The sequence below is a fragment of the Elaeis guineensis genome, chromosome 16, assembly GCF_000442705.2.
Source record: "Elaeis guineensis isolate ETL-2024a chromosome 16, EG11, whole genome shotgun sequence".
NCBI classification, from domain to species: Eukaryota; Viridiplantae; Streptophyta; class Magnoliopsida; order Arecales; family Arecaceae; genus Elaeis; species Elaeis guineensis.
The window spans coordinates 32,971,362-32,985,979 of record NC_026008.2 but is presented as its reverse complement, the minus strand read 5'-3'; the positions used below and the strand labels follow the sequence as shown (position 1 = coordinate 32,985,979).

General features: G+C 38.7%; 1 protein-coding gene across 8 annotated transcripts; it reads left to right on the top strand.

Annotated features, from left to right (window-relative positions):
- On the top strand, window positions 1-9,396 carry LOC105059416 (WEB family protein At3g51220). Of its 8 annotated transcripts, none has more exons than XM_019855332.3 (5): window positions 1-351; window positions 3,094-3,458; window positions 3,880-3,930; window positions 7,382-7,551; window positions 8,661-9,396. In XM_019855332.3, exons 2-5 carry the CDS (start codon window positions 3,431-3,433, stop codon window positions 9,168-9,170), a joined length of 759 nt encoding a protein of 252 aa, XP_019710891.1. In that variant the 5' UTR covers window positions 1-351; window positions 3,094-3,430; the 3' UTR covers window positions 9,171-9,396. The 8 variants fall into 8 exon arrangements, with proteins under 8 accessions (XP_019710891.1, XP_073106363.1, XP_019710894.1 ...); XM_073250262.1 differs by having other exon boundaries at window positions 3,074-3,458; XM_019855335.3 differs by having other exon boundaries at window positions 4-3,419; window positions 8,661-9,393.
- The last annotated feature ends 5,222 nt before the right edge of the window (window positions 9,397-14,618 follow it).

Below are 14,618 nucleotides of genomic sequence, written 5' to 3'. Positions count from 1 at the left end.
AACGAGTTTTGAAACGGAAGGGAATCGTCCCCGGACTCGAAGGAAAGCGTTTTCAGATGAGGAGAAAGGCTTCCAGTCTACTTCCTCTGCTTCTCCTACTGAGATCTCTGTCGAACACTTCTAACGGTGGTGGCTTCTTCCTCTTATTCTTCTTCACCGGCGTTATCCGTATCACCATGGAGGATGGCATCGCACCGATCGCCCCTCCCTTCGGTGTCATCGCCTCGCGTACGTTCTCTTCGCTTTCCGGCCCGTTCGTCGTTCTCTTCGTCGTCGGCCTCGAAGAAGCCAAGTGCTTGCGATCTTTCTCGGGGCTTGCTCCCCTGACTCCTCTTCTCTCCATTGGCTTCGGTAACTGTTTCCATTGTCCTTGCTTCTTCATCTTCTGCTGCGACTAGTTAATAGTGGTGGAAATTTTAGCTAAGCTGGTATTGGTTGTGGAGGTATGTTTGTGTTTGTTGGAATGCCTGACAGATGTTGAATTGGAAGACTTTTTTGGATTCTTGGTGATGAAATTTCTGTTGCATCCTTTCGCAAATATGCATTTTTTGCAACACGAAAGTGCAAAATGAGCTCTTTACTTCCTGTGCTCATTGTGTGCCATAATTGATCACAATTGCCGCTGCTACATTGAAGATGAGCATTCTCTTCCAGTGTTAGATACAAGCTTGTTAACGATAACAGTTAAGGAGTCATTTTAGGTTGCATATATTGTACTTAGGGGGTGTTTGGTAGCATGTAATCCTGACAGAATTACATATAATTTTGCAACAGATAATCAAATTACACTGTTTGTTTTGTTACTTTCACAGGTAATGCAGCATTACCTCAAAAAAAAGTAATCTGATTGTCTAGGAGGTGGTGGCTGTGTGATTATATATAATCTTACAATCCTACAATCTTGCGATAAGATAACTTCAGGACTAAAATATTTTCATCAAAATAAATCAAAATAAATTATGAGTAGTCCCAGTTGGTGAAAATAGAAAAAAAAACATAATGGGTGATGTCACGAAAAATAGTTGGTCTCAAAATTAAGTTGTTCCTTTAGAAAATAGACAATAATCAATAAGTAAGGATGGGGATACTTTAAAAAAATTAGCTTATATTCCATGTAATCTAAATTATATATCAAATACTGCAATGTAGGATTCCCAGTAATTTTACAATAACATTACTGTACATACCAAATGCTGCAAAATAAGATTCTCTGTATATCAGATAATCACATTCCCTCTGCAATCACATTACCATAGCAACATTATCTATGTAATGCACCAAACGCCACCTTATGGTTAAGTTGCCATTTACCTCAGTGAACCACTTTACCAGTTGTAAATCCACATATTGGAAAATGTGTCCATGTCTTTTATGTTTTGCAATAGGGCTGAAATGTTCAAAGCAAAATATAAGTTACTGAATTCTAAATTTGAAAGTGAAAGTGATGAAACAATTATTGAGTCTTTAAAATGATTAAGGAAATAAATGTTCTAGTTTAGTATTAACAAATCATCTCCAATTTGCAAGATGGGCTGATAATCCATAGTTTTACAAAACAGGCTTCATGGAAGTCTTATGGATTCAGGATACGTGAATGATAACAAATGCATCTATTTTGGTACAAATATCGTGTATGTAGTTTAACAAAATGGGTTGTTGTTCGTTTACATGAGATGAAAGCTGTTTTGCTTCTCCATATGATATCTTTGGAGTTTCTGTCTTGACCGAAGGCTGCCGATTAAGGTAACTGTTTGTTGGATCTTAAATGAGTAGCGCATATCCATTATGTGAACCTTAGAATTACGTATGAGTAAAATCTTGTCTTATAAGATGGATCACAATGCATCATCCTTATGGAGTAAAATTTTTTTTGGGGGGATGGTAAGCTTGGCGAGAATCATCTGAAGGATAGTTAGGCTGCTATTATTATTCCTCTGGTTAACTCTTTCTGTAGAGGTGGAAATCATGTCGCTCATAAGTTTTAGTTGAAATGGATTCTTACAGAGGTCATATCATGTGCTGCCTATCTAACAGAACTCGCCAGCTTCTAGATGTAGATAAGTATAGAAAGCCATTTGTCCTGGCAAGTAATGGAGTACTCTGGAGTGGTCGACCCAAGCTAGATTAATCTTAGGGCTTGCTTTTGGAGTCTAGTAGCCCAATAAAATGACAAAATCCATTTATTATACTTCATTTGCAAAGAAAAATAATATACGATTGGCTAAATAAGTGTAGCTGATTATTGACAAGATGTGAAAGGATGCCCTTTTCTACTAGCCAGCATTAATCTAGAAAAAAAAAATACTCTAGTCCATATTCCATCACATTGAACACCACCTATAGGTACTAAAATAGTTTTTGGTCCTCTTAAATATTTCTAGTTGCCACTATGCAGTTGACATAAACTGTGAGAATCATGATTGTTTACCTTTCTTGACCACTGTGATATGATTTGGGTAGCATTTACTGACCCTATTATCTTTCATGGCGTAAACATCTCAAAGCGAGGGCCTTGAAATTATCATTAGTTCTTTCTTTCTATAATTCTGCTAGCCTTTTCCTTTGTCAATCATCTGGTTACAAAAATTTCCTGGTTCTAGACACAGTCTGGATCCAATTTTTTTTGGTAACATCAGTGAATAATCAATGGGTCTCAGCTTCAATTATCTGAACTATGTTTCTCTGCACTAATGAAGCAGGGCAAACCTCAGAACTCAAAGATATGCATTCTTATTACCCAGAAATGTTGAGGATTTGATGACCATCTTGTTTTCTGATGACATTATTTAATAGCTTCTCTACTGCACGTGGATTATTCCTCTATTTCCATTGTTCAAAATGTCATTTGTTTCAAAAAGATGCGAAAACTATTTGAGAATAGTGGAACAATTACTTTTTCATTTATACATACACAGACACACACATATATGTACATACATACATGCTAATACTACCTCGATGTGATGTGAGGAAGCAAAGGATTGGGCCATGGAAAAATGTGTCAAAGTAGTAGTTGTTTGACATTCTTTGCTGAGCATTAGAGTAAATGCTTATATTTCTTTTGATTCTGCAGAAAGTGACATTTTTTTGCAGAAATGCATCTACAGTGGGGGCGAATTCTATGCAACGGGACATGGAAAGCATGTTCCGAAACTGAACAGGCCTCCAGCTCGGTGGAAAGCACTACTACATGGCCTTACAACCCAACCATTATGGCAGGATAAAAACCATAAGAGCATGGGCACGTGCGACGAGGAAATATGTAGATAAGATGTTAACAGTGGCGAAGGATGGATCCCTCCATAAGAGGAGACAAGCATATATGAGAAGCAAATAGTCCATGTGTTACTTGCAGAAGATCAAGACCGTCATGATGATAGAAATGGAGGGTACACAAGAATTGTCAGAATTCTAACTAGGTGAGGAGACAATGCACCAATGGCTTAAAGCTTTTTTAGGTAATTACCACTCTTTAGTCTTGAAATTCTTAAAAGCAACTCAATGATGGACAGATCTTGCTATGCTTTCATGCTCGTCATTAAAAAGTGTAATTATTGCTTGTACATTTCATCTACTGCTGTCTAGGAACTGTGTTTTATACAATAAAGTCATCAATATTATGTTGGTACCTTTTATGACCACAATTATGTACTTCACTCATTATTTCTCATCTGCCTCGACTTTTATGTGGAATGGATAAATGTTACTGGAGGTCAAAATGTTATTTGGCATGGATAAACCAAAGTTTAGCTTTAACAATTGCAATTCACACCATGTGCATTACTTGTATAATTGCGTACATTAATGCATATTCATGGACAAGTACTTGCCTTGTGGAACCATAAAATTTAATGTTATGCATTCTATTTGGTGCATCAGGTACATGTTTACATCGTCATACGCAAAATTCACAGTTTGAGGACCATCCAGGTGTTCAATTGATTTTTTTTTTTAATATATATTTATGTTGTAGATGCCATTGTTTCACATATATATTAGCTTGCCTAATTAGGTGGAATGCATTTGTCAATGTTTTAGTGTAAACTTGGGATGACAACCTCTGTTTTCTTTCATCAGTCTTTTTTCCAGCTCCTCGTCTGCCCATCTACATTTTGTCAGTGCTCATGCTGTAAGCTTGCGGTGACGACCAATACCCATAATTCTTTCTCTAGACCAATTTTTATCCTACGCTACTTGCCAGTATATGATGTGCTAGTACCTGGAATGCCAAGAGTGAACTTATACTAGGAAATTACTTCAACTAGACATTTTTTAGAACTCATCTGATATATGCTTTACAGACCCTTGAAAGATGCCAGAAGTGCTTGTGTCAATATAATATATCTTGGGTATAGTTATGACACTTGGATAGACATCAAGAACAAGAAACTTCAGGAGATTAACGAAATGCAGAACCTAACATTCACAACCTAATATTTGTACCTGTGTCCATGCTGCACAGTGCCTTGGCTCTGTAGATGGCCAGCAACAAACTCCTTCACAATAATTACAAGATCTCCTAGCTCAAGTAACTAAATTGAAATTATTCTAATTTCTTCATTAATTACACTCAAATAGTTCAAATGATGACAAAATATCTTCTTGTAGGGACGTGATAATTTTGTGGTCAGCTTTGATTCAGAGATTGCTTAGTACACGAGTTTTAAGGAGTTAGACAACTTTTCATATCTTCGTGACTTCCTTGTATGGGATATGATCCATCATGAGATCAGCATATTTAGCTGCAAAAAATTATCTATATGTGCTTGAGCGGTAAAGCGATCTCCTACTTGTAGTGATTGTTGACTCCCGTGTGAATCTAACCTTACACCATCTATCACAAGAAAATCTGATCTAAAAGGGAATATAAGATATGTAGAGTAGATTGAAAAAAGATTACTACACTTCAACTAGTTCCAAGATCTACGAGGGCTTCATTGAAGGATTAAACAGATATATAGGACCAGCTATCAACCTAGCATCAACTCTACAAGCATAGATGTTGAATTCATGTGAAAGAATACTACAGGCAAATGGCTAGCCGATTGTGAAATTTAGGAGGCTGAGTGACAAGTAGAGGGGTGTACATTATTGGTCACCATTTGAGGTCATGCAACCATGGAGGAACATTCTGCAGGTCCCTAAACTTGATCAGGGTCAAGAAAGAAAGGAAGATAACAAGTTTCGTATATTACAGAGATAACAAATTATAGTTCACATGAATGTTGGGAATGCATATAAGTTCTAGTTCATCAAATTAGTAACTTTAGTTAGATGTTTGTATGGTTCTTTGCATGAGGAAACAATGTAATAACAAGCTATTGTTCACATGAATATTGGGAATGCATATAGGTTCTCATTCAGCAAATAATTAAATCAAGTGTTTTTATGGTTCTTTGTATGAGGAGAAAATGCAGTAAAACCAGTCTAAATTGCACAGACTTACTGAAGACAAAATTGCAGCCATTGTTCAGGTCTCTTGAATCCGTATAAATTATTGGCTCTGCATATTTTAATTTTCCATATCATTTATGCAACAATATGGCAACTCTTCATGTGCGGCAGCATCGCCAGTTAAACATGCATGTTTAGGTGAATGGCATTGGTCACATAAATATCATTTTCTTTGGTGGAAATCTAGTTGGTTAGCCATGATGGGTTCTCATGAAGGTGCCATCAAATTTCCATTATAAGATTTATCAGATTACACGGTGTATGCAATAACCGGAATAACCTCCATGACCTCTCCTAGCTCAGGCCTTCTTTACCTTTGCAGGTTCCTTTAATACCATGCCCTCAATCTTCATGACCAACAGCAATATTAGGATAAACCTCTCTACTATTAACTACATCCAAGGTTATATAGCATGCGTGAGTTGGTTATCTAAATGATACAACTATAAGTTCATCTATGTTCAGTGAGACTTGAACTCTAACAACCTTCTTTTCATAACAGGGACCGAGCCCTATCTGAAGCATCGGGGTCCATGTGATGTAACCTCCAATTGAATCTAGGGATTCCATGAATATCAGGCAGCAAATTCAGTTCGAAGCAGATTTCAGATCCGAATTCTGAATATTAAAGGTGGATAACTGATATGAGAGCAGTTGAAAGAGGAGATGAAATAGCAAAGTTTTGTGAAGAATAGAGTGCAGAGAAGATAGAGGATTAGAGGAGGAAATAGGGATCTTTAGCTAGGTTTTTCGTGCGCAATTTCTGCTCTCCAAAACTGTCTACTGATTCTCCTTTTTAATCTATTTTAATCAGCAGTGATCCTCCTAACAAAAAGACTCATCTGCAAATGGAAACAAACTCCACCTGAACAACCATCCCCTACTTCTACAAATTACTTGTGATCTGAAGGTTCAGAGGACCTGGCGTACCTGAATAAATTTGAAGAGGGCATTGTATCTAGGGCAAATATCATTACACATCCACATATTCTTATCATTATCACTGCAGTTTTCATCTTATTCAGCCAGTTCCAACTTCTAACAACTCAAGAATGACACTAAGAATCAGTGGATGGATAAACAGAAGCTAAAGAAGACATTCCACGTCTCTTGTATTTGCAGCATCATGACAGGCGACTATTTTAGTTGCCATAGAGAAAACTTTTCCAGATGAAACGCTTAGATTAAAACTCAAAAGTTAATCAAACATAATTGATGATGATATTAACAAGTTTTGGAGTTTGGAATCTTATTGAAAACTCTGATACACAAAAACTCCCGACAACATCTATATGGTTGATCAAAGAAACTAGAGCCTTTTCCCAAACAGAGAATGAACACGAACACACACAAATAAAAAGGGTCCTTGGGGAATCCCCTTTTCTTTCACTCCCTTCCCAGTTCATTCCCAAGCAGTGCAAAAGTATATAAATACCAGAAAGCACCATTATGTTAATCCATTGAAGGGAACCAAAGGACATGCATCAACTTTCATTTACGTGTTATTTCTCATTAAAAAAATGTTCCTTTGATTTACGTACAGGGATGTCCACGAGACAAATTGTGGATAACATCATTAGGTGAACCATCTCCCTCTCTGTCTAGCCTTTTCCATCCGTTGGACATGGGCCCTGTGATGACTCCAATCGGGACCCTTCACCCAACTGAAATCTTCTCCGTCAATTTAACCCAATACCAGTGAAGTGGACGCGAAGAAACGTAGCACTACCATTTTACTAGCATGCCCCTCAGCAAATGAAACTCCCCTACCTGTCAACCTGAAATCATCAAAACAAAACCAAACCAGCCCCACTCCCTCTCCCTTCCACCACCTTAACACCTCCACCATTCCCATCTCTCTCTCTCTCTCTCTCTCACACACACACACACACAAACACACTTACAAACACTTGCATTCATGTGGCAGTCTTAGTTGTTAAAGAGGAAGAACAGAACATGGAGACAGAAGAAGGTGGAGTCATGGTGACAAGAGGCGAGATCGACACAAGAGCACCATTCCGATCGGTGAAGGAAGCTGTTATCCTTTTTGGTGAGAGGGTCTTATCTGGAGAAGACTATACCAACAAGCTTAATGAGGTAGCCTCGTTCCATCTTTATCTCCCTTGTTTTGCTCAGAGAAAAAAAAAAAAAAAAAGTTCAAATCTGTCTCTACTGTGTGCATATCATATATATATATATATATATAGGTAAGTTGTGATTAGAAGAATTGATCCAATTGCCAGATGCCAAAGCAATTTGGTGTGAATAATCATGGCAGGATATTGATCACCCCATGGGAAGTGTTTGTTAAGTTTATGGAGGTCTTAGTGTTAAAGCTATTGGTCAACACAAAAGAAGTTCATCAAGTTGACTTCAAGGATAAGTTATTCCTAGCGTGCACTTTGGTGCATGGACAGGAATGGTGATGGGCAATCAGGCAATGTGTTACTAAAGGTTGATTCCCAATTATTGGTTGTGCCTTGGCCTCATATAGCATTGGCAATGTAATGAAAAAAACATGATTGACGTTAGTTTTTGCATGGATTACCTCTATGAACTCGCTAATTTTACATTAATCTGTTATTGTTAATTGGAAGGGTGACAAGAGCCCATCATATAATTATCATTTTTTTCGCTTATGTAAATAATGTACATATGAATATGTAGATGGTTCTGATCCGATCACATTCCGATTTAATGAAAGCATCAGCATCCAGTACACGAAATAGTCGACTTAAATTATTATACAATTAGATATAATTGTTATTTTCTCCTATGGAAGAGAGGTTTAGAGAAGAGGATACAATTGGGAGAAGGAAAGACGCCCAAATTGGAATCAGGGAGACCAAATTGCTATAATGCCATTCTGTTTTGTATTACAGTATAGATGAATCTACTAAAGAGAAAAAGGAATGAAAGAAAAAAAGAAAGAAAAAGAGAAAAGTAGTGATGGAGTCCCTTTCACTATTAAAGAGTAATCCACTTTCTCAAAAAAAGAGTGTCTCAAACAAGGAAAAAGAGTAGTTCCTCGATCAGGTCTCTTTATAGGTCATAATGAAAGAAGTAATATTAATTGGTTCACTATATGGTTTAAAAACAAAGACCTAGAGCATAACACAATGAAGAAATTTGTCATATTAGCCCCATTTGATTGTTTACTTATCTTGAGTTTTGCTTCATTAAATTATAATCTTTTTGGTTAATAGATGAGATTTGTGGCAAGCACAAGCAAACATAGACCCTCTCACATCGGGTCCATGAAGGCTGAGTTAGAAGAAACAAAGAAAAACCTTGAGAAGGCTCGTGAAGAAAGCTTAGAAATGGCAAACTGCCTCAGTTCTCTCAGGGCAGAGCTTGAGGTGACAAAGAACGAGCTCAAACACATGAAAGAAAGGGAATCAGAGAAACGAGTTATAGAATTGGAGATTGAAGACCTCAAGTTTGTAGAGAGTACAACCAAAATTCAGGTCGAGAAACCGGTGATTAAAGAGGGAATGGAATTGCAAAAGAACAGGAGTGTTAAGTTTGCTGACCCACCAACCCTGGCTCAAGTTTTAGAAGAACAAGTTTTTGAAAGACAACTGTCTGTGGACAGTGCAACAGATCCAATGAAGAAGAGGAAGAAGAAAAAGGCATTCATTCCTTTCATAGGTGTGATTTTCTCTAAGAAGAAAGGTTATCAAGAAGGTGCATCACCTAAAGCTCATAGATCATAAATGTGAGGCAATGGGCTTGAAGCTTCATGCTTGTGCTGAAACAATCGAGGCAATTTTTCACATTGCTTTTTCTTCCCTTCTATATTCTATATATATATATATATATATATATATATATATATATATGGATAGATAGATATTTCAGTTTGCTCCTTTCAATGCCATATTTGGTTGTCTTACTATGTGGTTGGAGGTGGTATTGTCATTCACCCGTGACTTTAATATCATGATGTCATATGTAACAAAGATCCATTTCCCATTTATCCTTTCCTTCCGTTCGTCTATTACTAGTCATAAAAGTGCTCTGGCTAAAAATGTTTCAGATGTACAACTTTAAGCTGCAAAGATTCTTCTAATTCAAGAGGTATATATTTTACGGTAATATATGCAACTTGCGATCGAGAGTCTCCGATCTGTGGCTAAGCTCAATCTCCTATCAAGGAAGAGATCGGTCTCCTACTGACATAGAGATGACTTTCAATGAAATAAAGATGCTCCTTCCTTAGGGACATCTATAAAAAAATTCACTCACGAGATATTTTTCGATGGAAGATCCTCCGACACTTAAGTCAATTGGAATTTCAACAAGTGGTAGAGTGGAGACTGAGAGAAATGATAGAGTTCTGGGCTTTGTTTCGTAAAAAAGTTACTTATCTGAGGATTCCTTTTGTCCATGAGTAGCTATATGTTACCACCAAGCTCAGTAATGGTTCTAGAAAATCTATGTCCATTCAAGATAGTAGGATATCTGTTACACACGTCGGGCATGTGCAAGGGTTATATATATTATCTGCAAAGATTACGTGCGATGGTTAAGCCCATGTGCACATAATTAGGGGAAGCATCCCTGAGATCTATATATAGGTAATTGGCTTCGATTATTCACCAAGTTGATTAGTCATCGCCATCTTCCGAGGACAATCAATCATATACTGTTGATCGAGCCTGCTCTTTGATGCGGTATTGTACTCTATCCAAGTAGATCGAAGTCTCCATGCAAAGGAAGTGAAAGGCTATTAGCGATGTCATCGGTGCTTATAGAAATCTTAGTAGGATTTCAACTTGAGATTCGCCCTCTATGACCCATCCTTGAGGATCTAGATCTTACTGTCAAAAGGATGAGGGGTCAATTGGTGACTTGGTCGGTACATAGTCAAAGTGGGATCTCAGCTTAATTTGAAGTCAGTCGATCCTTCTAGTTAGTTGGCATCCAATCTGGAGGTTGGTCATTGTCCAAGGTCGTATCTCCCTTTAAGTCAAGGTTATTCTAGGATTGTTCGATCTTTGTGCTTTTCTTTCTCAGAGGCAATTGGCGACTAATGGTGAATTGCCTCCATCATGTGATTGAGCTGTTTTGGTAAAGAAAAATGGCTTACTCCTCCAATACTTGCCTCCCACTCTCAAGTCCAAGGTGGCTTGTCGATCTCAGATGAAAGGAGTAGTCAGATAGAGGAGCCATTTTCTGACGTTAGAAGCTATTGAAGTGGAATACCTTTGGGTCGAGGCCATGCTTCCATACTTCTGCTGCTATGTGGAAGGTTTTGGATTCAAAAATTATGGTGACTCTTTGATTGAGACATTGTGATCATGATGATGCGGAAATCAATATAATGCACCAGAATAATTCAAAATAATTTGATCTAAGAATCCTTTGGATATTGCTGCAACTTATGATTAGTCAACATATGGTGTAGCACATGCCTCTATAATTACTGTAGATTACTGCACCGATTCTATGGCCGATATGTGTTAAGATCTCAAGTTGGTACATCAAACCATAGCTCTATTATGAGCCATTGGTGATAGTATAAATAGGAGTTCTTCTCTCTTCTTTCTTCTATTTTCAGTCCAGATGTCATTAGGGAAAAATTGCTGCTATTGAAAGAAGCTCTCGCCGTCTGTTCGTGCTATCGTCAATGATCAAGTTTAGGCTCTTGCAAGGCTGTTGATTAGTTTATTCTTTCTTCTTCTTTCATTTTCTTACATATTCTCTTTGTTTTTGAGTTTCCTTCTCTTGATTTTTCTATATTCCTTCTCTTGGCTATCAGTTCATCTTTTTCTTGTATTTTTCTTTAATCTTCTACCATCTTTTGAACTTTCATGGCTTCTGATGGTAGTGAGACTTGGTGTGAAAGTCCTTGGGCTGGCTAAAATCCTTAGTCAGCATCCTTGAGTCAAGCCTGAAGTGTCGACTTAGGATGAAAGTCATCGGACTAGCCAAGGTCCTCAGTCAGCATCCTTGAGTCGAGCTTGAAGTGTCGACTTAGGATAAAAGTGGCACTTCGGGCTGCTACCACCATGGGCTCCCCAGCTCGGTGCAAGTCTCCCGGATGTAGCTGCTCGGATAGTCTTGAGTATGGACCAGCCCATGAAAGGTCTATCTTCACTGAGTTCGATCTGAAAAAGCTTCAGACTTAGTTCCGCATCTCAAATCAGTTTCAGCTAGAATTTTCTGGTTGGTCTAGTTGGGTTACAAATCCTCTCGAGGGTTACTTCAGGATTTATGAGGAGTCCCTCTAAGACGGACTTCATTTTCCCCTTCATCCTTTCTTTGCTAGCATTTTTGACTTCTACCATATCGTTCCAGCTCTGGTTAGTCCAAATGATGCTCAGATGATTGTAGCCTTTATTCTACTGTGCAATCTTTTTCTGATTTAACTAAGGTGCTCTCTCTTCTGAGCTCCTTTTTATCTTGAAAAAAAATCCTTGCAATAAGAACTGGTGGTACTTCTCTTCCTAAGGAGGCTATCGGTTTGTCAAGGGGTTGTCTTTTTTGATCCATGACTGAAAAAGTTATTTCTTTTTTATTTCCTCCGATCTCCCATGGAGCTTTAGTTGTATCTGAAGTCATCCTCGAGTTTCTCTAAATAAAAAAGCCAAACTACTCTTCGAGGATAAGGAGCATTATCACATGGTGTGCAATGTCAAGGAGGCGCCATTGAAGGAGCTCCTAACTGAGCAAACTTTTTATGATGTTGATAGAAGCTTGGTGTATCCTCGAGGTATGGCAGATATCTGTGAATTGTATTTTTGTATTTTTGCTTTTGAGTCTTCATAGTGTACTGACTTCTTATGTTTAGTGTTACAATGATAAGGCCCACTCTAGAGTCCCTACAGTTTGCCTTGAAGAAGAGATCGGGCTCCTCTGATGAAGGAGCTTCCTCCTTGAAGAAGAAGTAAAAGGTGATGGCTCCACCACCTATATAGACTCCAACTTCAGGATCCTCCAGTGTCTAACTAGTTGATGCCGATGACGAACCGGAGGCCATCGTTGTGGTCCCTCAGAGGTTGGCTCCACCAACCTCGTCAAATCTAAGCAGGGTTCAAAGTCCAATGGCACACCGAGACTGCTCTCCTCTGCTAGTGGCAGTTCTATCAATGAGGGTCATGTCGTCCTCCACCGCTCTAAGCTCTTCGAGAGCTCAAGCTAAGCCCTCTTTGTCTGGGATTGAGAAGAAGTTCATTATTTTGATAAAGACCGTCTGGAGGTCTGCCTTTAGATTTCAAGATGATCAACTCACCTGGGAGCTGATACATCTCGTTCCTCAACCAGTCGATTGGTTGGCAAGCAAAGCTTGCCACATCGACGAGATGGTGGGCTCAAGCTACATGGGACTCCTCTCAATAAGTTCCTTTCTTTGTAGCATTTTTGATTTATTTTGATGTTCTTGACCTAACATCTCTATTTTTTTTTTCAACCACTCATTCATGACTTTGCTATGCTCAACGAAGGAGTCCTCGACTTCTACAAATGGAGGTGGGAGTTGGAAAGAGAGACCCATATTACGGAGATGTGGATAAAGGCTACTGAGGAGAAGGCAAAGAGGGCAGTTGATGAAGCTTCTCGGGCCCGATCCGAGCTCCAGCAGACCCTGAACAAAGTGGGTGCACTTGAGAGGAAGGTTGTTGTAGCTAGGGTTGCTACCGATATCCAGTGGGAGAAAGCCACCGAGCTGGAGAAGAAGTTGGTGGTCAATAGCATGGCTCAAAAAGAGGCCAAGAAGAGGATCGAGGTGATCGAGGTGAGGGCCATTGTCAAGAAGTCGACAGCCATCTACGAGCCCAAACTTCACACTGTGGAGGTATACAAGGCCTCCAAAATCTTTGAGGTGGAGATCGTCGAGGGCTCGACTTCAACCTTTGCTATGGGCTTCGACCTATGTAAAGCACATGTAGCCCAACTCTTCCTCGGGGTTGATGTAAGTTGCCTGAACCACAAGGAGAGCAAAGATGAAGCTGAGAAAGATGGGGCAAATGTTGGCCCCTCTTTCAAGGCTAAGGAAGATGGTGCAAATATTGGTATCACTTTCGAGGCCACATCCTAGATGCCTCTTGTTGAAGAAGAGACTGAGAAAGATGATCCAAATGTTAACACTTTTTCCTAAGTCATGATTGAGGGGCCTCCCACCAAGCTCTAGCCCATTGCTAATGTCATCATCGAACCCATCCCCAAAGTCGAAGTCAAGGTGCTGTCTTCCACCGAGGAAGCCTCGTAGGGTTCTGTCTCTTTTTTTATAGCCTTTTGCTTTCGTTTTATTATCAGACTTCTTCTTTTCGTTTTCAAAGTACTTTATAACTGAAGTCCCACACTTGATGAAATGAATTTTCTTTTCATTCCACTGTTGTATGTGTGTCTTGTTTCTACTGCTTTGAAGTCATAATAGATTTTTCACATCATGACCGAAGTAGACTCGACTTTAGATCAAAATCGATGTTCATCTTGACTTAGGATCTTTGTTAAGTTGAAGTAGCTCTCATCAAGATCTTTCTAAGTATAGATTTTCTTGTTGGGCCTAGGACCTTTTCATAGTTGTAAGTTATTTTGTGGTCGACTTTGAACATTCGAAGTCAATTTTCAGTTAGGGCCAAATCTTGCAAGCTTGGGAGTTTCTAATCTTGACTTTCGAAGGTCCCATCTTAGGTCGTGGTGTCTCCAGGTGTCCGACTTTGGTTGAGCACATATTTGGAGGTCCTAACTGGAGCCAAGATATCTCCAAAAGGTTAATCCATTGACCAAGTTGAGGATGTTCACGCTGACTTTTGGGTGTCTCTATATAATTTTTTGAAGGTCCTAGTTAGAGTTGGGATATATCCAAGAGGTCGACCCATCGATCTAGTCGAGGAGGTTTATGCCGAAGCTCGGGTGTCTCCATATGCTAAATGGTCTTCTGTTCATTCATTTTGTTGCCCGAAAAGATAGCAACCCAAGAGGAAGGATGAATTAAATTGTTCAAAAATTTTAACTAAATTAATAGTTTAAGCAAATATATACTTCAAATTAAACTTATTTAAGTATTTATGAAGAGTAAACGTGTAGTAGTGGAATAAGTAAAATTATGCAAGAATAAAAATTATACAAGATATGCAAAGTAAGAGAATACAACACAAACACATAAATTTTATAGTGATTCGGTGTAATCTCGTACTTACATTCACTCTCCAAACTCT

Excerpts from the sequence above, each read along its gene's own strand:
- LOC105059416 (XM_019855332.3), top strand. The coding sequence starts at position 3,431 with ATGCACCAATGGCTTAAAGCTTTTTTAG. Across the intron at positions 3,931-7,381 it reads ACAGTTTGAGGACCATCCAG|TCTTAGTTGTTAAAGAGGAA; the intron begins GTGTTCAATTGA and ends TTCATGTGGCAG. Across the intron at positions 7,552-8,660 it reads ATACCAACAAGCTTAATGAG|ATGAGATTTGTGGCAAGCAC; the intron begins GTAGCCTCGTTC and ends TTTGGTTAATAG.